The sequence below is a fragment of the Bombus pyrosoma genome, linkage group LG4 (assembly GCF_014825855.1).
Source record: "Bombus pyrosoma isolate SC7728 linkage group LG4, ASM1482585v1, whole genome shotgun sequence".
Classification (NCBI taxonomy): Eukaryota; Metazoa; Arthropoda; class Insecta; order Hymenoptera; family Apidae; genus Bombus; species Bombus pyrosoma.
Genome location: NC_057773.1, coordinates 12803135 through 12827416, shown reverse-complemented (window position 1 = coordinate 12827416; position 24282 = coordinate 12803135). Strand labels below are relative to the sequence as shown.

The 24282-nt window shown below is 35.6% G+C and overlaps 1 protein-coding gene across 1 annotated transcript; it reads right to left on the bottom strand.

Moving 5' to 3' along the window:
• Window positions 1–516: 516 nt before the first annotated feature.
• Window positions 517–24106, bottom strand: LOC122567223 (protein dissatisfaction-like). Its single transcript, XM_043725572.1, has 9 exons — window positions 23996–24106; window positions 20977–21057; window positions 19923–20084; window positions 4553–4679; window positions 3874–4078; window positions 2525–2644; window positions 1416–1655; window positions 1116–1197; window positions 517–848 (listed from the first exon to the last, which is right to left on the bottom strand). The coding sequence occupies exons 1-9, from the start codon at window positions 24030–24032 to the stop codon at window positions 595–597; spliced, it is 1308 nt and encodes a 435-aa protein (XP_043581507.1). The 5' UTR covers window positions 24033–24106; the 3' UTR covers window positions 517–594.
• Between the last annotated feature and the right edge of the window lie 176 nt (window positions 24107–24282).

The window sequence follows — 24282 nt, the reverse complement described above, 5'->3', positions numbered from 1 at the left end:
GAGAAGAAAGATAATATTTAGAATAAATATACATTTTTTTCGCCGTGCATATATTAAATTGAACGAAGTATAGCATTACGAAGAATGTGTCTTTGTAGTACCCGGTAGTATTATCGGAAAGATATTATAAGAACATAAAACACAATGAAATCGTTCTTTACAAATGTTTTACAAGTAGTACTTACACAAAATTCTACTTCATCAAATGATTTTTACAGTTTATGTCTCTCATGTCTTTTTATCTAGAAGCAACAAATCCTATTGATCATAAAAACGAAATTCATTATCGAACAAAATTTAATATACTCAATATATTATAACTAATATATTCAATGTATTGCACTGTAATGCAAAATTATATAAAATCATAATACGTAAAGCTAACTGAATAGTTCTTTGGTATTGTTTAATCAAATATGTTCATAGATCATAATCATTTCATCAAAACCAGTGATCTTTCGTATAATTTTGCAGTCTTTAGCTACAGGTTTCAAAAACTTGTCCCAATCTCTACATCTGGCTTAAAGAATCGACAGAGTTTTGGAAAGCCACAGGGATTTTTCACACGATTGTATCATCATTTATCGGGAAATCTCAGTTTGTGTGTCCTTTCATTTGATACATATCAACCAACAAACGGGAAATCGGAATTTCGCCTATGGTTTCGTGAAAAAACAAACGTTCGACCAATTTTGGGAAGATGGACGTCAAACGTCCGACAACGTGCATTAATGTCCCGCTTCTACCTGGTTGTCGTTGATAACGAGATTTCGTGTAATCCCCTAGAATGCATTGAGCCTGATCTTGTAACATTTTGATCGACTCGCTGGCGTGGAGACCCTCCGTTTCTGCGAAGGAACATATCGATATCGAAACAGGATTTTAAATATCTGTTTAATCTGCAGTTTAGGAACACGCAGCAATCGAGATCGAAATGTAAAATATTTCGTTAGTTTATATCGCTTAAAGGAAAGGGAAGAGAAACAATGAAGTTTTAAGTACTTCCTTGATTTCAATTATTTAAGTAAAAATATTTTCATAAATTCAAATTACGAAATTTATTTGAAATATATTTATCAATTTTTTCGAAATTAAAAACCAAAATTTCTTATTACCTGGAGTAAACAGTGCTACCGCTTTCATACATCCCCATTCACTCATATCTGGTGAGAGTTGCCTAAAACGGCATATCGTGTCCTGAAATACAGGCATACATAAAATCGTAAATAATTTCTTTTTTTTACATTTTCACTATTATTCTTTGTTACTTAAAATTATAAAAATATTCTCGTTCATATTTGTCCAAAATATTAAAGAAAATGTTAATTATTTATTCATTTTCTTACGATGAAATTACCAAATATTTCATATTCTATGCAATAATTAATATAATTTTATATAAGTTAAATTATTACCTGAATAGTAATTAATTGTTGATTCGTCGTAGCTTCGTCTGGCAATCTTGCTCGTACTTGTTCATCCTCCAGTAAACCAGTAATATTCCACGATATTGACCACTGTGCTAAATGAAGGAGAAAAAGTTGTGTCCAAGAGCCTTCGAGTAACAATAATTGATCGTTCTTCGAAAGGGATTGGAATAGTGGTAAGCAACAAACCCATCTTACTGCCATAAATAATAAACGTGCAGTTGTTTCCTGAAACATATTAATAAGCTTCGTTCTCCGAGTGAAATTTTTGTTTTATCTGTTTCATTAATCACACATTTTTAATATCTAGAAATGTAAAATAATAAAATATATTAAATTGCTTTCTAATATTAGGTATATATTTTCAAACTCTTTAATAAAATTATATGGGACTAGAAAAAGAACCGTTTCAATATATATGTCGGAGATGAAAGGACATCGGGGCCTTTCTTTTGGAGTGATTAGGAAAACCCCCAATACCCTAGCCCGGACTTTTATTGTAGCTACCGGCTACTAATTGAAACAATAAAAATAGGAAATAGTTGTAAGACGCTAATCCGATTATGTGTACTCAGGGTTTATGACGATGGGCTTGGGCTCGAGGTGACGTAATGAGTCGCCGAACGTAGCTGCGGTCACGGGACGGACATGTAACAACAGAGGTATGGAATAATTATGCTATATACTATATAAGGGCGGTTCCATTTGTACTGGGAGTTAGTTAGGTATCGAGAAAGTTATGGAGTTAGTTATTGAGAGAGTCATTACGACTAGTACGTTGAGTCACACCAGGATCGTGTATCATATCGGATTCGTCTTCCCGTGGCCGTGGATTCGTATCGAACCTAAATTCATTGTCATCGACTTCTCGTTTGTCCGATTGCCGTCATTACCTGTAACCTCTTGTAATCATCGCCTCGCTACCAATAACGATCAGCTAGAATACATAACCATGATGGTCAATTCGAGTAAAGGTTCATCAGACGCCCATACTTCCAATCCTTCTCCGACATATACAAATCAATTTGTCATTAATTTTATTTTGAAAATTTTATATTTTATAAGAATAATTATCGTAATACTTTTGGAATAATTACCTGTAATAGTTCTCGCGTAGGATTGGGATTTATTAATGTTCCAGTGGAATTATGACTAGCTTCTGTTTGTTCCAAAGAATATTCTGTTTCCGATTGCAATGGTGCGTTCCATACGAGTTCCTTATAAATGAAAAATATATTTAAGAATAATATTTTAATACTAAAATACTTTGTCTAAAGAATAACATAACTTTATGATTGTGAAACGGTCCGCGCGACGCGTTCAGTTATTAACTTTGACTATAACCAATGGGCATCGCGGATCGTTATTCTCACTTTCCTAACGACAAGTGTGAACAACGAATCCGCGTCCTTAGTTCAAAAGGAACACCGACACCGAGCTTTCTTTCGTAATGCTACGAGAACGCACTTCACTGTTTTTACGATACTCGTACAGTCAACACCTGACTTGTTCTCAACACGAGAGAGCAGTCACTACTCTTCAAACTCTGTCTCAAGCTCTGTAACAGTCAAATTCTCTTCCTCGGTTCACATCCGTCAAGCACTCTGTATCTTACATAACGTCTTATCCATATTGTATACAAAGTTGTTGGAAATACATATATTTTATATCCTGTTAACGCGGTGTTATATCAAAACAATCGCCCCTATTATCTTAACAGAAATCAGGGGATCGATCAACTCGTGGTGTCGATTATTATAATCGTAGCGGGAATTTACGACTCCCGTTGAGGTGATATCTCGCGAACGTGTCTCCCCGCGATTGGTCGAAAATACAATGATGTTATAAATTATTATTAAGAATTTTTAAACTATTTTTAAGCAATTTAAAAATCTAGATATTTCAGATATTCAATATTATATTATTAAAAATCAACAAAAATCTCTCTATTCTTTCAAAAAAGTTATCAATTCCTTCTGCTAATACTTTAATCCTCAAAAATTGTGTCAATATTGCAACAGCATTGAGCTATAGCTCTAAACAAAAACCGCGTAATAAAACTTAAAAATATAGAGAATGCATATAGTATGCGAAAATAAAGAAGATATCCTCAGTAACTCATTGTAATATCACGAAAGGTAAAATCTCTATTTAGTTTAGTTTTTCAGTCGTATTCGTATAGTATGAATCTATACTACATTCGTATTCTATAAAATTATCATATAGACATTTAAAACATTTCTCTAAACTTCTCCCTGTGTGTTACCGGAAAGTTAATTTCACGAAACTAAATCCAAAACAAGGAACGAGGATCTCGTCAACACAAGGTCCACGATCGCTCAGTTTCAGTCCAGAGTGTGAAACCGGCAGGATTTGTCGGATTGACGGTTATAAAGTTTGCAAAGGGGAAACACCAGACTCGAGCAAATTGAGCTGAATTACTTACCTGACACTGCTCCGCGGACATTAGTATCTGAAGAAGGGGTGGCTGCGGTGTCAGAGCGACGCTCGGGGGTGCTGAGTAGAGGGTCGTGGTCGAAGGAGAATGCGGTAGAGCCAATGGTGCCGGGGACGAAGAGTCCTCCGGTGGTTTCTGCACCAATGCCACTGGCCGTGGATAAGGCGAGAACCTCTGGTCGCACCTGAACTTTCTGCACACATTATCCTTAGCGTCCTTTTATTTGAGTTATCAAGCTCTAATTGCTAAGAGTAAGGTTTTGCAGTAATATTTATATTAAAATCATAGACGACTTTTTTCTCAATTATATTTTAAACGATAAAAATACTTTTAGCAATGAAATATAGAATAATTAATGATATGTATAAAGTATAGGATGAATAATAACATATCTTTGATAGCCTGTATGATATTTCTGACACGATTTAAAAATCGGCTTAAGAATGTGTAGAAGATAATATGGTATATCTTTTAGTTCTTCAACATCGAAAGGAGAAATTGAATTATTCCTTCATAAGCCTCGTCAATTTAAGTAGTATGAACCATTGATGAGTCGACATTGTGTTTAAACAGAGCAATAACGTAGCGTATTAAGTTACAATATTTATTACCTAGTACTAATATGTACAAATACAAGTACAGATTTTAATAAGAACTTCATACACACCTTTGGTGTAAAAGGACATAAGGGGAACCAAGACCAGTCCTTAATCGATCATTGTGTAAAGGTGGTGCGATCGGCGATTGTTGTTGAGGTTGTTTTGGCTTCCTCGGACCTCGTTCGTGTTGTACAGCTAAACATCAATTATAAAGAATATGTGTTATTTTTACGTTGGATTCTCATTGTCTAACGATTATCTATGAATATTGTATAATACGTAGTTTTCATTACTAAAACTATTTTTCTAATGCATTTCCTAAATTTAAGTGTTCTTAATAATAATGAAAATTTCCAAGATATTTAATCAATAGCAAAATCCGAAAGAAAGCAGTTAAATTGACAAAAAGATAGATTTATTTATGTACGTACAAATTTATTCCTTTTCCTTTTTCATAAATTTCATAATTTTGTTTATTAGTCGTATATGTTAATTGATTTTCAAATATGTTCTTTCGGGTTTCTCTGAAGCACATCAATATGATTGATTTACGAAATACATTCTCGATATAACCATGAGTGATCTCTTAATGCCGGAGCATCATCTTGAATGGCTCTATTGATGCCACTCAAGTGCTTAATAGGGGGAGCAAAAAGGCTCGCGAAGGATTGAATACGGGATTCTAAATTTCTTTAAATACGATAAATTACACTTTAAAAGGGTCAATCTTTAATACGCCTTATAGAATTATTCACATCGTTTGAAATATTATCATCAAATAAGATGAACTACTTTATTTACAATATTTTTAAATATTTCATGATATAAAATTACTTCTTAGACATTTTAATAAAAGGATGTTGGATTGGAAGGATGTACATTATCTAATGTATTAAAAAAGATGTTTTCGGATATAATGACATAATAGTAATATTAATACATAAATAATTTCATGTTTTGAGTTTCTTAACGTTGAATAAATGTATTAGCATATCCTATATAATAACAAAAAGAACACGACCTAAGAAGGAATTCTCCCCAAATCTTTTACCTAGAAAAGACTAATAGCACCCCTAACAAACTCTGAGCACCGACAAAACCAACTTTCACATCCAACCGTCTTTAAAAGACCGTTCGAATGAAACTCCTGTGTACACAATCTTGTCACGATTTTTCACCTCATTTACGTACCGATAAAAGTCGCGTTTTACTTGTGATCAAACCATTCCCTTAACCCTCCTCAACAACCAAAGACGAAAAAGAGACCAAACCAAACTTCAAATAGAAAAAATCCGCGCAGGTTGCTTGAAATCCAGATCAGGGGGAATATTAAAACTTTCATATTAAATATCAACATAATCAACATAATCAACACAGATTTCTCTATTGCCAATTAATGTCGATTTAAATCGGAATTAATATCAATGATTCCCGTTAATGCCCTCCGCAGGAATTATGCGAATATTACAATAACATTACACAATACTAACGAATCCTGTCACGATCTGTTACCTCATTTACGAGCCAATAAAGAAGAAGATGAGTAAGAATATCATCAGCTTCAGACAACCAAAGATGAAAAAGAAACCAAACGTACCTTCAACTACGATAGAGAGAATCACAAATCATCTCGCGATAGGATGGCCCCTCGCTCGATCTCCGGGCGGTTTCCTATTAATATCGCCTAAGAACTTAACGGTGGGAGCGAAAAAGTCCGCGCAGGTTGCGCGGAATTGAGTTCAGGGGGAGTGGTACTGTTCGAGATGTACGAGCTGTATTTCCGTGGCTTGGCTGGTTGGGGAGCAACGATGGTGGGTAGGTAGGTCGAGCAGCCTGTAGGAGGGTTGAATCTACCAAGTGTGAGGGAGAAGAAGATAGAAATGGGAGGGTGAATGCGATGGCTGGCCGGGGCGTCAGCTTCCACGGGGTCTCCTTGTCAAGGCATTGCGAGAAAGGATAGAGAAAGAGACAGGTGCAAGACTGGATAGACTCTGGTAGACATAGCCGTTACACACGTTGAAATATGTAGAACGTGTGAATGTATGCGTACAGGAAGAGAGAGGGAGAGAGAGAGAGAGAGAGAGAATGGAACTGCAACTGGGTGGCAAGCACATCATCATTAATGAGGCTGAGCGGATCGCAGCCGTGGATTCCCACGTTCGCACTGGCGTCGCAATATCCGCGCTTTATCCGGCCTCTCTTTGTACCATTGGCGGCGTAAGTACATATCTCTTTCTCTGATCCGCCTGATGATGGGATCGCGTGCATACATCCTGGAAGGAATGAGCACAGAAGGAGGTCAAAGTTCGTTCTTTTTGTTTTCGGAGCAATTAACGCTCCCCAAGTTCGATTTCTTACTGTGAATATTTTAGATACGTATTGGAAAATTTGATCTTGTGTGGTTTCTTATGAAAGAACTATTTCTGACGAAACTATCGCTCTTGAGAATTATTTTTAAGATTATTAAGAAACTTTCAGATTTTTAAGGAACGTTTGCAATGTATCGCGAAATTGAAAATATGTATAATTATGTATACGTTCAAGGACGTAGTTCACACAATGACAACATACCTAATTAAGAGATTGCGGATGTTAATATGTCTATGAGAAATCTAAAATATCCAAAATATTGTAAAAATATGCAAAAATATATAAAGTAGCCAAAGTACTTATGTACTGTTATACCATTTAGGCGATGAAACAAATTCTTACTTAGGTTCGATCTTTTTAGTTTTACTTATGAAAATATGGACAATTTGATTGTATTTGGTTTGTAATAATATGTAGTTGTTTTCTCTATGTAGTCAATGGCTTGCTTAATTTGTGGATAACTAAGAATCACAGAACGTTCATTAGAAGCGGAATGCTTTGTAAGCATTGTAAGCACAAATACGGGGTGCATGCAATCAGTTAGAAAGTAAGGCGAGGTGAAATCCGCTTCGGGTCTATTTGCTTTATCAACTAAATTGGCCGTGCATCGGAACAGGTACAAATATTATTATTTTCCGAGAGTAATAATTGTTTTTTCACCGGAGAATTTTCAGTCGAGCGAAAAAACCAGCGAGAGCCGCGAGCTTGTTTGCTTTGTAAGCAAAGTTCTTCGTATGCCACACGCAGTTGAGATATTAGAATATAAAATTCATTTTTAAAAGCATTCTTCCTTCTTTTTTTAGTCATTCTCCGTTTCGATATATCGTGTTGGTTTTTAAATTATCGATAACAGTACAAAGTCTTCAAACTTTACCAATATTATGCGATGAGTTGCGATATTTTGTTTTGTAATCTAGGATTGAATATTAGAAGTACGTGGATTATTATTTTTTAATATATTTCTGATTATTTTACAGTAACATTCAATGAAATGCGCGCACACACATATATATAGAATACTGGGGGTCAATAACTTGCGAATCAATTGGATGTATCTTAAAGAAATGTTTCAATATTACTTACTATTACAAAACCTAAGTCATTTAATTTCTTCTACTATGCAGGATGTAAGAATATTCAACAATATATAATACAAAAATGTCTTTATATGTATATTTTAACGAATTTTAATCTTACTTTATTTATTAACAAATTTCAATTGAGTTTATTAAAATTATGAATCGTAAAAGTAAAATATCGTAGCATGTAATATAAATACATATAGAGATTTTACAAATATTTTTAGAAAGATTAAAATATTACCATGAGTCATATATCATCAATCATCATATATAAATTAATAAATTAACAAATAACGGCCCTACATCATTTTTCTTAGCGTTGACGACTTTACCTCGCATGCGCAAAATTATAGAGCGGATATTTTTTTCGTTCTTTGACAGAGGCCACATCTTTATTTGTTCTTATTATATTAATCTGTTTATTGGAGAATTTTTACAAACAAAATAATTTTTTAAAATAAATACATTAATTTGAAATTTAGATCGATATGAGTTTAAATTTTCTTCAAAATGTAAAGGGCTATGCGTTTGGATATAGTAACACATTATTTTACCATAAACAAGTTGCATGAATCCAATCTTTAATGTAAAATATAATAATATGAAGTACGTAAATCAATACCTTTAAATTATCAAATAGAAAATTTCAAAAATGTAAATGTCACACTAGTAATTACCTAAATAATGAAGTCTATTTTCATGATTAGAAGTACATTATATAATCCATAAATAAAATTCCAATTCTTCTAACAAAGCTTCTGAATTAATTTGCACACCCATTCAAAAATATTCCTCGCTCGAAAAATGTGCCAGAGAAGAGGTTAAAAATGCACGAGTAGTGGTATCAGGCGAGAAAATCCGTGTGTGGATAAACATCGTTGATCGTCGTTGAAGAACAGACCCCCAATTTCACCCCCGATGGCCGTGTCTCGACAGATCCGACGAGCGGACGAGCGCACGTTCCTCTTAATTCGCCGGGACAATTTTTCGTCCGGCCTAGAGGGCTTAAGGGGACGATTTTCGAGTACGTGCGTGCTCGCGATCCGGACGTCGAATGGACGCGGGGATTAGGATCGCATGCGCTGGAATGGACCGCGCCCTGCTTCCTTTTCATCCACCCATTCTCTCTCTTTCCTTTCTCCTCCTTTCTGCTTCTGTCTCTATTGCACGTCCGCGATGCTACATCCAGTGCACACAGAAGCCACGAGCCAGCGTAATACTCGCATACCACGTGTGTTCCACAATGCGAGTTCCCACAGTTGAGTGGCGTTCGGCCTATGTACGCACGACGTGGCCAAGTTAGGCTTCCAAGCCTTTGCGTTTTGTCATTCATCGTTAGAAGTAAAACAGAGAACGATGTCCACGTATAGTGTCGTTCGTAAGTGCTCAAACACTTTGGTCAATTTGCAGTAACAGTATAACAATTTTACCAGAGTGTACGAATGATGAATCAGTAGTTAGAAGCGACATTTATTACTTTTTTTACATTTATTACTTTTACGAATCATCAGACTGAATCTAAATTACTTATTAATTAACATGACAATAACGTATTTTAGCGTTTGTTGTATGTACGAAAAATATAAATGCTACGTATTATTGCCTTACTTTTTCCAAACTAAATCAAAATCGAAGAACGAACAATAGATATCTGTCTGTACCAGAAACAAGCTAACCATCGCAAATAAGGTATACTAGCATAGAAATTCGATAAAACCAACTAAATCAACTATCCCAGAATCAAACAAAATGGACATAAAAGAAGCCCTAAAGAAATCAATCAACTTAAGCTCCTCTGTCCTTCGGCAAGGAAGAATCTAAAAGAGTACTTAACGAGTTAACTAACGAAACTAGAATAACAAGGAAGGAAAAACGAAAGCAAGGGAAAGAAGATAAAGTAGAGAAACTGAAGAGCGAACGGTGAAAAAAGCAAGCGGATAAAGGAGCACAAGTGTACAAGTGATAGAAACGATCGGAGAACGAGCGCGCGTGATCCACGTATGCGGGAGAACGAAATTCGAACGCTACGAACTGTATATGTTTCTCTATATGGCGTATATGTACGTGTGTGCGTATGTGTATGTGTGTGTGTGTGCTTGTGCGTGGGTTTGGTGCTCACACGGGCCATGGATCACGAGGGCTCACACTCTCTATCCTGCTAAACGGTAAACCGATCTGTGAACATTTCAGCAGTCAGCGATCTCGAAGGCTAATCCTCGAGTGAGTGGGGTTGATACATCGACTACCACCACCAGGCTTCGCCTTCACCACCATCAGCATCGCCATCAACGTTTCCGTGCCGTCGAGTTCAGCCGATTGGAGGGGTCGAATTCACGATTCGTGTGTCGGACTCGCGTGTACGACGCGCCCGTACACGTGTTATCACTCCAGAGAGATTCATATGGACGCTCCCAGTGTACATGCATGGAGTGCACGAACGTATAGGTGTGTTGTGTCAAACGGATGCCCGGAAAGGGAGCCGACCCTCTATGAACTTGTTTTCTGTCTTCTGGAAAATGCTATGAATGTTCTAACACGAGGGTATGTTTATAGAAGATCGAAAGGTTTGTGCGTGTTTAGGGAATGTAGGGATGTATTGAAATAGTATAATATGGATAAGGTTTGTGTATATGAAATATTTCTGGTAGACTCTAAATTTAGACTTCAAATGTACGTATATTAGTGTTCATATGTAGTAGGGCACTTACTAGTTTCGTATAAAACACGGCAATTAATTTAGATTATCAACGAAATGATTAATTGGTAAGAATTTTGTGTTTATGCAAGATTAAAGTTGGAAACGTCCAAGGAAAATTTGTGGTATTTATGTGCAGCAGTTACATTATTGTTGGTAGCATTCCCTGATTATTGAATTAATTAAAGTGTAAATATAAGTTATCTCAATAATTATGCTAAATTTTTTTACATATATTATAGGCATAGGTTGTTACACCTGTTTCTGTAAAAATATAAAGTAGTATCCCTAAGTAGCTATGGTCAACGATTCTACCACCGTCTGTATTATTGACTTGTACTACTGTCTTCATTGAAACATAATATAGTCTATTCAAACGGTAAGGTTACAAATGCTTATAATCTCATAAATCGCTATTATAATCCTTCGAGTCGATTATTGAACACCAGGTTTTGAAATCGAATTATCGGATTGAATTATAAACTGTTCAGCGTATGATTATCTGAATCATAAATTTCAACACGAAAATTATCTAAAAATTGTCTATATTCTTTGATGTATGTATGCTATTAACAGGGTATGATCTGTTGTCTCTTCGGGAAATTGTTGCCCGATTCACGAAGCGAATACGTATGTATGTATGTATGTTATGCAGATTAACAGAGGAGGGTTAGCGCATGACATTTCACATATGTGTAAATGAGATGACCAACGATTAATGGAGTGTCCAACAGGATTATGCGTCCAATAGGAACCTGTGTAAGGGACCTTGTACACGAAGATTCCTCGTCGTATAAATTCAGACACAAGTTGCGTGTCCGTTGATAATTACACCATCCATAGCCAGAATTTTGCTTACTTATGAGAAACATAAATTAAAATTCATAAATTCCACTTACACCGAACTCCATTTACACATAAATCGAATCAATTACACGAAAAATATATTGAAAAAGATCATTTCATTTTTCAAACGCTTTATAAAAAAGATACATCCAATACGTCCAACAATAGCATTTATAATAAAGTTTCCTTCTCACAAGGATCTTATAAAATCGTACATTTCTAATAGCGTGTACATATGCAAATATCAATTCTTCAACATATTACAATATCCCTAGTTGTACATCCGATATTAATACATGCATTTACTGTACCTTTAACATTCCATTTTAACGACAAACGCTTTAAAGCTACAAATAAAATTCAAGCCTCGACAATTAAGCACAATCAAGAGCCATAATCGTCAAAATGAACCTTTTTTCTCGCAAGAATCCTACAAAATTATGCATCCGTGAAAACGTGCCGAACGTGCCACCAAAGCGGCCGGAAAACGAACATGATCCATTCGCGGGACGGGAACGGCGCGTTTCCTCGTTCGCGAGATGCATAAGCTCGCGGACGTAATTCTCGCAGTTACGTGAACCGTATCCGTTGCGGGGTCCCTCTGAGCGTTACTATGACAGGTGACGATCAAAGCCCGGCTTAACGCAACGACCCGTTCCGTCCACACACATCGCGCGTCCTACCGCAAGAGGGAGAGCGTCCGCTTCCTGTCTTCCTCTTTTCAACCTTGTCAGCCCGCTTCGCACGCTCAGCCCCTCGCGGCTCACCCTGATCTCGCATCTCTCTCTTCAGAGAGACCCGCTTTACAGTTTACCGTTTATGTGGATGGATTGATGCTGCCGGCCGCGTGTACGGCACGCCTCGCTTCGTTGCGTTACCAGCCGTCCACTCCCACGCAACCCCCATCCATCGTTCTCACCCCTGCTCTATGGTTTTCACCCCCGCGTCCGCCTTTCTTCGTCGCCGACCGTGGTCGACGCCAACACGCGGTCGACCGATCGGCCAGCAAAACCCTAGTAACGCCGTAGGCTCGCTCCTTTGGCTCCAGTTGCCTTTTCTGTTCCTCTGGCTCTTCGAAAGATGCTTTGGTTTTCTTTCGAACGAAGGTCCGTCGATGGTTTTACGATCGTTCAATCATAAACACCTTGCGAACCCTTGCATTTTGTTCCAATAGGTTCGCGTTGATTTAGTCAGTCACTGTGGCCAAGTCAGTATCGTGTAATTTTCCCCTATTTCAATATTTTAGCAGCAAACTAATGCAATAACATATTTATTTATGAACGGATTTAATTTAAAAGAACTTCATTTAATTTAAAGGAATTTAATTCAACTGAATGTATACAGAGGAACGTAACAGATAGACTGCGGATGTTTTATGCGATTTTATATTTTTGTGAATAATAACTAATGAAATAGAATCTAAATAAAAGTTTGTTTTATCTGCTAAATAATGTAATAAATACTTTGTACGTTTTTACACGTTATATGCATTCCGTGTGTACGTAGCATCCTGCATTAAGAGCGTAGCGAAATCGAATCGTAACATCACGGAGATTAAAGTCATTCTAATTATTTCCTTCTTCGCAGACGCGGAAACCGTGAACGTTGGAAAGTTATCCTGGAAACGAAGTATAGGAAATAATCCCGATTTTCCACCGACGAAAGGAGCAAACACGGGGCGCGCCGGTTTAATTCCGGTTCAGAGTGCTTGCTACCTCCAGAGAAAGGGTGGCTTCGAATTATGAACGGAAACAAAGAGATTTAAACTTGGAAGTTGCGAGCCGCGATCGATTGGGCATGAAACGAGGCAAAGTTTGCGGAATCCAACGGCCTAGCCTCGATTTGTATGTGTACACTGGAAATGATGTTGACCGTAAGGCCAGAGAGGACTAACCGGTTCATTTATTTCGTTCTAACAAGTCAAGACTTAACCTCTCACACCTTGTTGTTAATTGGAAAGCTTCGTAGCATTGTTTGGATTAAAATGGATCCACGGGGAATGTGTGATAAGATTTGAAAATGAAGATCTTGACTTTACTATTTGAAGATTGGGAGATGAGAAGATGAAGAGTAATATAACTTTTATCGAATTTCTCGAGTTCTTTCAATTAATTTCTAACTATAGCTACGTTCCCCCCATGGATAATTATTTCTTTTCTATTACAAATGCCGGATGTGAAGTCCAGACATCGAGACACTGAAGCGAATTTTATGCGAACAACTTTCTAAACATCAGGACAATGGAACAAGTTTCGAACAAAACATTAAGACATGAAAACAATCAACAAAATATATAATATATGTATATATCTTCAGTAGTATCAGTATATTCATTTTTACCAATAGTGTTTCTTATATTTCCTGATCTAAAAATTTTATCTTCTTATATCTCCATCACGAACTATTATTATAAAGATACAATATCATTTAGGAATAAGTACCGCTATCAAAGCATATATAAATGTAAAGAAAAGTAAATTTTCCTTTGACTTAAACAAATATCGAACAAAAGCACCGAAAACAAGAGAAGAAGCGTTCGCAAAGGAATAAAATGATTCGATATACCGTGCGATAATTTCGTAAGCAGAGCTTGAAAACTTGTCCTCTGGTTGCAAATAAGCGAAAAAAGCGAAAAGAAATTGAAGGTTCCCTCACGAGATGCGAGAAACGGAAGGAAGATTCGATGGGTCGCCGCGGATCCTCTCTTTCCCTTTACAAGTTACAAATCCCACGCGGTAAGCCGCTTGGTAATCTTCTGATATCGTTTAACGCCATATTTCGCAAAATATACGGGTCCGCGCTGTGCGGGGCATTTCGTCGGCAAGGTAGACGGGCAGAGCAAATGACACCGAGAGGGATGAATTTCCGTGGAACGAACGAAGGGTGCTGGTATACGTTGGTGTGAGGGGTTAGAGATCTCCGGGTTGTCAGGCGGCGGATGATTGCATGCCTGCGGCGGCGTTTCGCGAAGCGCCGAGCACCGCATACATAATATATACCACTTACCGAGTGGTCACCTACGTCTTATGGGCGTTTCACAATGTTTCGCATTGCGATCTACCGGTCCGTCGTAAAAGCGCGCCGATAAAATGGTAATAGCGCAAGGATAACGTAGGATGTGGAGTAAAAATGGCAAAATGATAAAAAGAATGGTAAAAATGGCAAAATGATAAAAAGAGTGGTAAAAATTGCAATAAGGTAAGGTGTTGGTGTGAAGGAAAAATAAGACGCAGACTGTGTAAATTTGTGAATGCAAGTACAGGAATAGAATCTAAATAGAGATTTGTAAAATCCAAGAAAGATGATAGTCGGATGTAGGATGCAGGGTAAGGTACAATTTTATATTTTTGTGAATATAATTGGAACTTAAATAGAAATAATTCTTTCTATAGAAGAACTGAGAATTTGATGTCCTCGGATAAAGTAGAATTGTTATCATTTTCTTTTCTGATAGAGGATAAAAGATCCGTTTCTTAGTATTGGTAGTATTATCGGTGCAGGGTGATATTTGCCTGATTATATGGTAATCTTAGTCGTATCGAAGAAAGAATTTTCTCTTATTCTTTATGATAGCATTCGATGTGAAACTCAATATACTACTACGCTCAAAAGAAAACTGTCTTCGTTAATACCTTTAACTATCTAATTACCAATATCTAGCCAATTAGTTATATACTGAATTAAAGATATGTACAGATCTGACAACAATCGACACTTTTTAAATTACCTATACCACTACTCTCTTTATCTGTCACAACAACCCTCATCTCCTTCATGAACACAAAAGTCTTCTCAACGTTGATAATCTCCATGAATTCCTGTTAATTTCCGTGAAACTAATTGTGAGAGCAAGCAGAGGAAGAAGTCTCGTAACAAGCACATACTCGCGCGTTTTTCGCGCATGATGATCGTGGAGAGAGAGAGAGAGAGAGAGAGTAAACGAGAGACAGAGAAAAACAAGGGGTAAGAGAGAAACGCAAGAACTAGAGGCTCACCTCACTTCGTGTGGAGCCTCCTTAACGTTAGGAAGCTCTGCCACTAATTGAATCTCCTCTCTTACTCGCGTCTGGAGCCTCCGCAACCGCTGGGAACCAGAGCACCCGTCCTGCATTAAACACCCCCCGACACCCTGGCCACCCTCATCCCCATCGAGCGGTCTGGTCCGCCCCTGGCTGCCTTTCTCTTTCGATATGTACCTCTATCTCTCATCCGCCGCTCTTCCTCCCGCTCTTTGCCTTCCTTTGAATATGCTCTGCCTTCCTCGCTCTTCTTCCTTTCGTCTTTCTTTTCTTATTTTCATTCGTCTTTCTTTGTATTTCTGCTTCTCCTTATATTTACCTGGTACTGTCTGTGCCGTTTTCCTCTCATGTTACTGCTTCTTGATCGGGCTTCTTCGCTCGAAACCTCCTTTGCTCGTTCTCCTTTGATTTTTCTACTTTTCTCGAACGTTTTTGGTCTTCTCCTCCTTTTTTGTTTCAAGCTCGCGTGAGTTTCCCGAGTATTTTATAACATTCTTCTTTGGCCATTTTCTCGCAGTACGGCGGTTCCCTTTTACGGCTACATGTATATTGAACATTTTTTCGCAACTCGTCGAAAATTTCGGTGTTTAACGAAAAATTTAAAGTACAAATACTTAATTTCATTGCGATGTTATTCTGGTTATATCGCTGCTTTAAATGAATGTTACACTTAGAGAAATGTTTTTCCAAGTTTTGATCATGATATTGTGGCTCGTTATTAAGGTAAGCTTCGTTTAACCGTGTCTCGTTTAACTGTTATCATACTCGCAACAAATTCATGTTTAGTATTTAATTCAACGGTTGTATTTAGCATATAAGCATATTTTTCTAGTTTCAAAGTTTTCCAAGTATTATATTTTCTTGTCCAGAATCGTCCAGCTTATTATATACATATTTATGTATCTATGTTTTCGTTTATATTGACATTTAATTAAACTTTCTCAAAGTTAATTTAAAAGTTAAAAAAAAAAAGATTTTCATTCTTCCGAGGAAGCATGCTGCTCATGAGAATTTAAATTAAATTATTAAAATATCAAATGTATTACTTCAGTCGGATTTAAAGGCAAATTTCTTGGAAGCAATTCTGCAACTCGAAATAAAGAGCTACATATTGCTGAGATTTAAAGTGTCGGAATTATTTCAAAACTTAAGCTATCAAAAACTTATGTGAAATATAGAATAGCTCTTTAGAGAAAGTAGCGAAAAATAAATCTAAAGTTTAAACGGTTCTAGAATTTAAGAATAATATTCTGCATTCGTTTAGGAACAATAACACGGAATTAATATTTTACAGAAATTCCATATACCGTGTAAATCGCGGGTTTTAACAAGAACCTATTAATTACGCATATAACCATGACATGGTATTCAGTTGAAATATCAAACGAGGATTACACAAAGTCGTGTACTTATCGATATCAAATCCGATTTGCCCTGGCACGCAGAATATATGTATACCTTCAAATCAATACATGCTCGAATGCTTGAGGCTAACAAAAGAGATTTGAAATATTGAATCCTTGTGCATCGTTAAAACTGTTATTATTAATTCCATTTCTACAATAAAAAATTTATCCCGCGGTGAAACATTGTAAAACAGACAGATAGAAGCAAATAACATAACGTTTACGTGTTATACAAGGAGAGTGATAAAATTTACAGCAAACGAATGTTAATTACTGTCCGACCTTTCATCGGGGACATAATGTAATGCTACATTGAAAGAAGATTACACGTTTTCGATCGATTAATTAATTAAATGGAAATGGTCAGCAACGTTCGTCGAGAAGTATACACGCTGGTATCCGTGAATTTTGCGGCGAAATATCGAGGGCTGGAAGTAACGATCAAGTGAGAGATCATGGAAAAGCGAAACGTGGTATGACGGTGCAAAATCGTTATTGAGTCTCCACATTCGAGCCAGTTCTATTGAAGTCTCTCGTGTCGTCGATTAATAGAGACACGCAGCATGCTGTGTGATAACGCAATTTCGATGAAACTTAATACTGTTGGATGAAAAATTCAGTCGTTCAGAGATTGTCGGAATAAAAGTCGTATGCAGTTTCGTTTCACCTCATATAAAAGTTGTTTCCAACATATTGATTATAACAATGTAATAAGTTTCGAATTTCCGTGAATTAATCAACCTTGAATGAGGAATTACGATATTCTTTTGCAAAACAGCTTCACTTTTTGAGGATGTTTTTAAGTTAAAAATGTTTAGTAGAATGAATGTAATATTTATGGCAACTTGAACATTTAAGAAATTTAGTTTATAGTCTTTGCTTAATTGTGCGAATAATTAAAGAATTTAATGTATAGTCTATATATGTATTTCTAGCTTTATGTTTAAGTAAAACTTAAAAATACTCTTTCGGTCTATTTATAGATCTATTTCTTAGAAATATTCAGTATATTTGATACTCATAGCAACTTGAATGTACCTGAAGAATTTAGTTTGCAGTTTACTTGCTTAACAAAATTCAATCTTTTATTTATGTAACGACATACGTCATGGATCAAATAAATCCTTTGATGAATCAGTTGTAAAACCAACGACAAATAGAGTATTTAACCATGATTACTGTTTTACTAGATCCACGACTACGTTTGCTTAGGAGGGTTTGTCTGACCAATAGCCACTGAAGTCACTGTCTTTGCGGGGCACTCGCGGTTCGAAAATCTTTGTCCCGTGAAACCACAAGAGAATCGCAACAAGACTACTAATATCTAAATCCAGCTAATTCGGACGAAAGATTCAAGAAAGTCTAGCAAAATAATAATTGTTTTGCTCAAAACTACACTTTGGAAGAAATCAAAGAGACATTCAATTGTTACAACTTCTACTTCATTTTCTACTGAAATTCACCACAAAATGATAGCACATCTCTACAACATTAAAAGATTAGATTTATCTATCGAAGTAGTACGAATAACTGTATTGAATCTTAAAAATAAGTTAAATTTTTGTCAAAAATATTCACTTAAATCAATATCTCTTTATATGTACATTTTTTTCATATTGATTTTATTTAATATTAAATTTGTTTACAAAAATTATGAAACGTGCAATCATTTTGTCGTGAACCGTCATATAAGGTTTAAAAAAAAGCAACTACATAAAAAAATGTAGCAAACAAGCTATTTTTATTATTATTATATTATTTTTGTTACTATAGTACAGACAGAAGAAATAGACTATCCAAGATCAGCGCTACTTCTTTGCTATCGCTGTATCCCATTGAATATTAGTTAAATTATAATAAATCCCAATAAACTGAGTACGTATATATCTCAAGTCCATTTATTTGAAAATCAATTAATTTTGTACGTATCATTATCTTTTACATTTTTTATTACATAACTTTTATTTATTTTTACTTTCGGTTTAAAAAATTGTTCAATATTACATCTTTCTGTTAACTAGATTCCTTACATTTCAATTAACATTTACAACATTATTAAAGTCGTAACAAACTTCATGAACAGTGAAAACGCGTTACAAGAGCTATTAGCATTAGAAGAATAATATAAAAAAGTATATTATTAAAGATTATTTTGATACTTCCGAAAAAAAAACTATCTCGTCAAATAAAATAGAATATCCTTTATTTTACTTTATCGCTCGGACCACTTTAGATTTTTATTTTTATCTAACAAGCCAGGTATATTAATCCTTCAAAGAGGAAGATAAAATTCTCCTTCTCGAAAAATAAAACAATTACTAGGAGTATAAATAAGTTCCCATGGTCGAGTATCGATAATATTAACGAACGTACAGTGATATTCTTTCAATTCGTTTAATTATTTTTGTTAATGAGAAAATTGTCCAACGTTTCAAGAATTATACTATAGTCTGTTCTCCGTATTTTTCATAATTAGGGAAGGAAAAAGAATTATTAAACAAATCAATTCGATAAAAAAAATCAATCTATTATCTACTAACGAATCTGTTTTTCTAATTTAATTTTAATGTTATTTCATTCTTTAAAATTAATTAAAAACAATAGATTCCAAGGGAAAACAAGTTGATTAAAATTCTACTATCGTTTCTTTCATACCAGTAAATATCCAGTTCACAGAAAACGCGAGAACTTATATATACTATCAATAACTTCCGATCAATCTTATAAAATGCTCAACTCTTGTAGTTAGAAGATTGAAGCCTATTTCTTTCGTCTCTACTATAATTAACAACGGTGTAGAGTCCGCGGGGAAAACAGAGGCAGTCACAGCCTGCTCTGCTGGGAGCTCTTCGAGGCCTTCCTCTTGACAAACAAGCACGCCATTAGACCGCTCCCGATGTCCTATGATATCGTGGTATTCTTTCCTCGCGCGGAATCACACCTACGATACTTTTTCTATAGGAGACGTATCTGATCTCACGATGCTATGTAAACATTTCCAAAAAAGTTTTATCACTTACCGTCTCTGTTCATGTTAGCTTCGAAACACTTGGCGAGTCTGCAAGCACGACATTGGTTCCTGTGGGTCTTGTCGATGGGACAGCGCCCTTTCATCGCACCCTGAACCTTGCAGATGTACCTTCGATTGCTGTGAATGCTCCTCTTGAAAAATCCTGAACAACCTGGACAGCACAGAAAAATTCGAACGTTCTGTTAAAAATCGATCGATCGTATCTTAAAATAATTTAGCGAGAAGTACGCTAAATAAAAATCAATTTTATACAAGGTGTCTTATCAATTCTGTCTATTTAGTATAATAGATAAAAGTTGTAGGCTCGAAAAGATACGTAACGAGATGGTAGACATTTGCACAACAATTTAAAGAGTAATAATATTGATAACGATATATTACAAGTTATAGATTATAGGAGTATATTTTATAATTGTATTACTTTACGTTTAGATTAAAAATTAGATGATCTTTAATGTGTAAAATTTCAGTTGTTTTATCATCAAACTTGTTTCTGTTATAAATGATATTAGTAATTTATAATTTGTGATTCGTAAAATCGAACTAATAATATTAGTTTAATTATGCAAGAGAACCCTGAATTCCAATTTTGATTGATGTGTAAGATTACTAAGGTAAATTTATTAAAAATCGAAACTAATCTCCAGATTTCCCCTACTCCTTCATCTGCGAAACCGCTATCACCAAATTACATATATATTTTTTTCAGCTGTACAACATTCATTGGAACAGAGTTGATAGAACACCCTATACCGTCGGATAAGTTACGATCATTACGTAGATTTAACCTTTATGATTTATTTAATTGATAATTAAACAATCTTCTCTCTCTAAACATTTTGAGCGAATCTGATATAAAGCATTAAGCTGGTCAGAAAATTATCGTGAATACGTGCTGTTTCGGTTAGCTGTCAAGAGAACGAGTTATTAAATGAAAGCGGATTGTAATCAACGAATCTGTTGTCTCTTATAAAAGATAAACGAACGTTTGTCGGAGTGTTTTTTTAATGAAAAATTTAAGTACAGAAGAGCTTGATAATTACCGTCGCAACTGTAGATGCCGTAGTGTTTTCCAGAGCTACGGTCACCGCATACCAGACACGGTATATCAAGTAATCTGTCCCCTACAACAGAAATTGACTTAATGGAAAAACGGAAAATCTAACAATTGTTAATGATAGCTTTGTTTCTTTTCGCTTTGTATTTGTCTGTTTTTGAAAGCAAAATGTTTTTCAGAAATAAAGCCTTGTTTAATATTCTTTCTGTTTTTAAACTTTGTTCAAATTACGATCAACTGTGATTAATTAATTAAACGTTCAATTGTTTTTCATTCCTAAGAATATTTTTCATTTTTGTATAATACGAATATCCAGTATTTATTGAGTATGCAATTATTTAAAAAAATTTGCAAGAAATACTTAATGCGGTAATATGTATTATGTAAATCGAATGTATATGTTTATAATGTTAAGTTTTATAATGTTTTTAGGAATTAAAGAGTTGATAATGAAGATATAATTGTAATTAAAGTACAATGATTAAAAATATCAGAAATATCTTCGTTTGAAGATTTGTGCATTGTGTTCTATTTATGAACCAGGGTAATTTCAAAATTTTATACAGCGAAAACTATAAAAAATTACATTTTCCATAATTCAATTACTTGACATCTCTCTCAACGATACGAGAAATTGAAATGATAAAACAAATTCATTGATTACGTTTGTAGCTAAAAGAAGCTTGCTGAACTGTATACAACGTGTCCAACGTGTCTGACTGTATACAGATATTTCTACTTGATTCTTATTCCACCATGTATTCGAACAAGTTTCTCTAAAACATTTGTTTCATGTATACAACGTACATTTTACAAACTATACCATTCTTAACAGCTTCGTAATGATAAAAATACGAATATTTATTTATATCTTTACTGTTTTATACAATTTCAGTTTCGTTAAGAACCACCAATTTCTGAGATATACCTTCCATCGATAGATGCTATAAACGACTAAACAAACGCAGATAAAACAAAAGAATTACATTTTTATCTTCAAGTAAAGTGGAAAACTCTTTCAAACGCGTTAAATAAAATTTCTTAATTTATCTCTCGAACAAATGGTTGACCATGCGATTAATCCGACGTGAGAGATACCACCGAGCCACTCGTATAAACCGGAGAACCTAAAATCGAAGTGAAAAGCTGGCGGAAAGAGAACTCCGTTTAAGAAAGCAAAGCGGACCGCAAGAAGAGCCGGAGCGTTAATCTGTTCTCCCCCTTTTTGGAGGAACCCTAATCGTCCTAATGATCCGCGGCAAGAAAAACACAGCCATGCCTAAGCCAACCAAAGCTTCCGTTTCTGGCCTGGGGAACCAACCACCTTCTTCTCACACCAAATACCTACCAACCTAACCCGATCAGTCGAGCTGCTTCAACCCCAACAGATTAGCTCCTTCGACGTTTACGCTTATATCTAGACATCGTTGTCTTATGTGTCCTACGCGTCGATTAACTATAAACGATTTCAATAGCAAGGGGGATTAAGTATACCTGAGGATAATAGTTACAAATTTATGCAATCCTATTATATTTGAATTTGAAGTATCTTCTTCGAAGGTGTGGAAGGATTTAAAAGATCGCTATGCATTCAACTCGGTTCAACGCTTAGAGTTGCTATGTTACATTGTGAAAATGGTAAATTATTAATAATAAATTTATATTTAACGCAATGTACAATACGTCGAAAGAGAAGGAAAACTTAAAATTATGTGCAGCTTTTTAAATGACATCGAAGGACGAAGGTAAAAGTATTTGAACATTAGAATTTAATATTTAGACTTTCATTTTTCCTATGAAATCGAGTTGTAATTTAAACAGAGTTAATTATGTAATTGGAAAATTTTGTATCGAACGATTAAAAAGAAAGGGAAATATTTGTTTTATCATTATTTTATATCAAGTAGTATCAAGTAGTATTCCTTGAATTTTAATGCGATCCATTCTGGATTTAGCAAAATTAAATAGTCGTGAACAAAAGTTTGGCAATGTTTCTGTAGTTATTAACTCTTTTCATTGAATACAATTTTTAAACGAATAATAATGAGAATAGACACTTTTAGACATTTTAATAAGAAGGTATTTTTTTTTTTAAAAAATTATACTTTGCAAAAAAACGTAACATCTAAGCTAGATTTCATGTATCTTGTTTTATTTGAAAGACAAGTAATTTGGGAGAATTATAGATATTAATTTTTCATACAAATATCTTGAAAACTGAAATTAATAGATTTTCCAAACATATTTGAAACAATTTTTAACAAAATATAAATTAAATCATTCCGATTAAATACATAGCGACCCAATCTTGCTTTCAAAAACCATTGTTTCGTTATCTCACTTCTATAAAAAGTCAATTAAACCATAATTACACAGAAAGCACAATTCAAAATACGAAATAGCATAGTTCCATTCAATACGAACCGAAGATAACCGCTCCTCTATCCAGAATAAACTTTCTAATCTCCATTCAATTACAAATCCCAAACCATCGGTCCCAGAAGTCAATCACCGGGACCAAAAACCATCGCAAGGCCACCAATTGAACAACCAATAATCGCACACATTTAAAACGGAAACTTCAACTCTTCCAATCGTCCAAAATCAAAATCAAAACAAAAAGAGATGCTTCGAAGCTAAAGTAAACCAAACGGACGAAACAAGTTATTTCAACGAGCATCCAAAACGGTCAAACGTCGACATGCCAAAGTTCAAACTAAACCTGTCAAGTCACCAGGTCATCGAAACTCCGAAACCATCCGATAGAAAACAAATTCGAAAAGGGAAAATTTAAAAACAAATATAGAAAAAGCAAGAACCAACGTCTCATCTTACCGATGTTGTGCATAAATAAAAACGAAGAATAATTAAAAAAATAAGAAAGAAACGAAGCGGCACGTGTGTCACTGTCTTCTAAGTAGCGCGTGCCCTGATCGGGGGTTGGCGAACCACTCCAACGTATCACTGGCGAGAAAAGCAAGAGAGGCACGCTTTATCGAACTGACCTGTGCCCATCCTTCGCGACTGATCAAAGTCGAGCATCCCCAGACGGACGACTGGACCGGTGGTCGTTCCGACACGACGCCGAGGGAGTCGCGCGAAGTCTCGAAGCGTTCTCCGTGACGAGGTGGCTTCGAGCCTCGGCGTAGCTACTCATCTCGTTGGGAAGGGCGGGTACCGCGGTTCGCGTTCGTGTGTACGAGCTGCTCGTATCGATGTGTATGCACGGTGCGTCTGTACGTTCGTTATACGCACGTATATAGGGGCTGCTGCCCGATTGGCTGTCGGAGTT

What these genes read in the sequence shown, in the direction of transcription:
- LOC122567223 (XM_043725572.1), bottom strand. Translation starts at nt 24,032, where the DNA reads ATGCTCGACTTTGATCAGTCGCGAAGGATGGGCACAG. An exon ending in CGGCATCTACAGTTGCGACG is followed by an intron (nt 20,085 to 20,976) that starts GTAATTATCAAG and finishes TGTGCTGTCCAG; the next exon opens with GTTGTTCAGGATTTTTCAAG. An exon ending in TGTCCGCGGAGCAGTGTCAG is followed by an intron (nt 2,645 to 3,873) that starts GTAAGTAATTCA and finishes TTCATTTATAAG; the next exon opens with GAACTCGTATGGAACGCACC.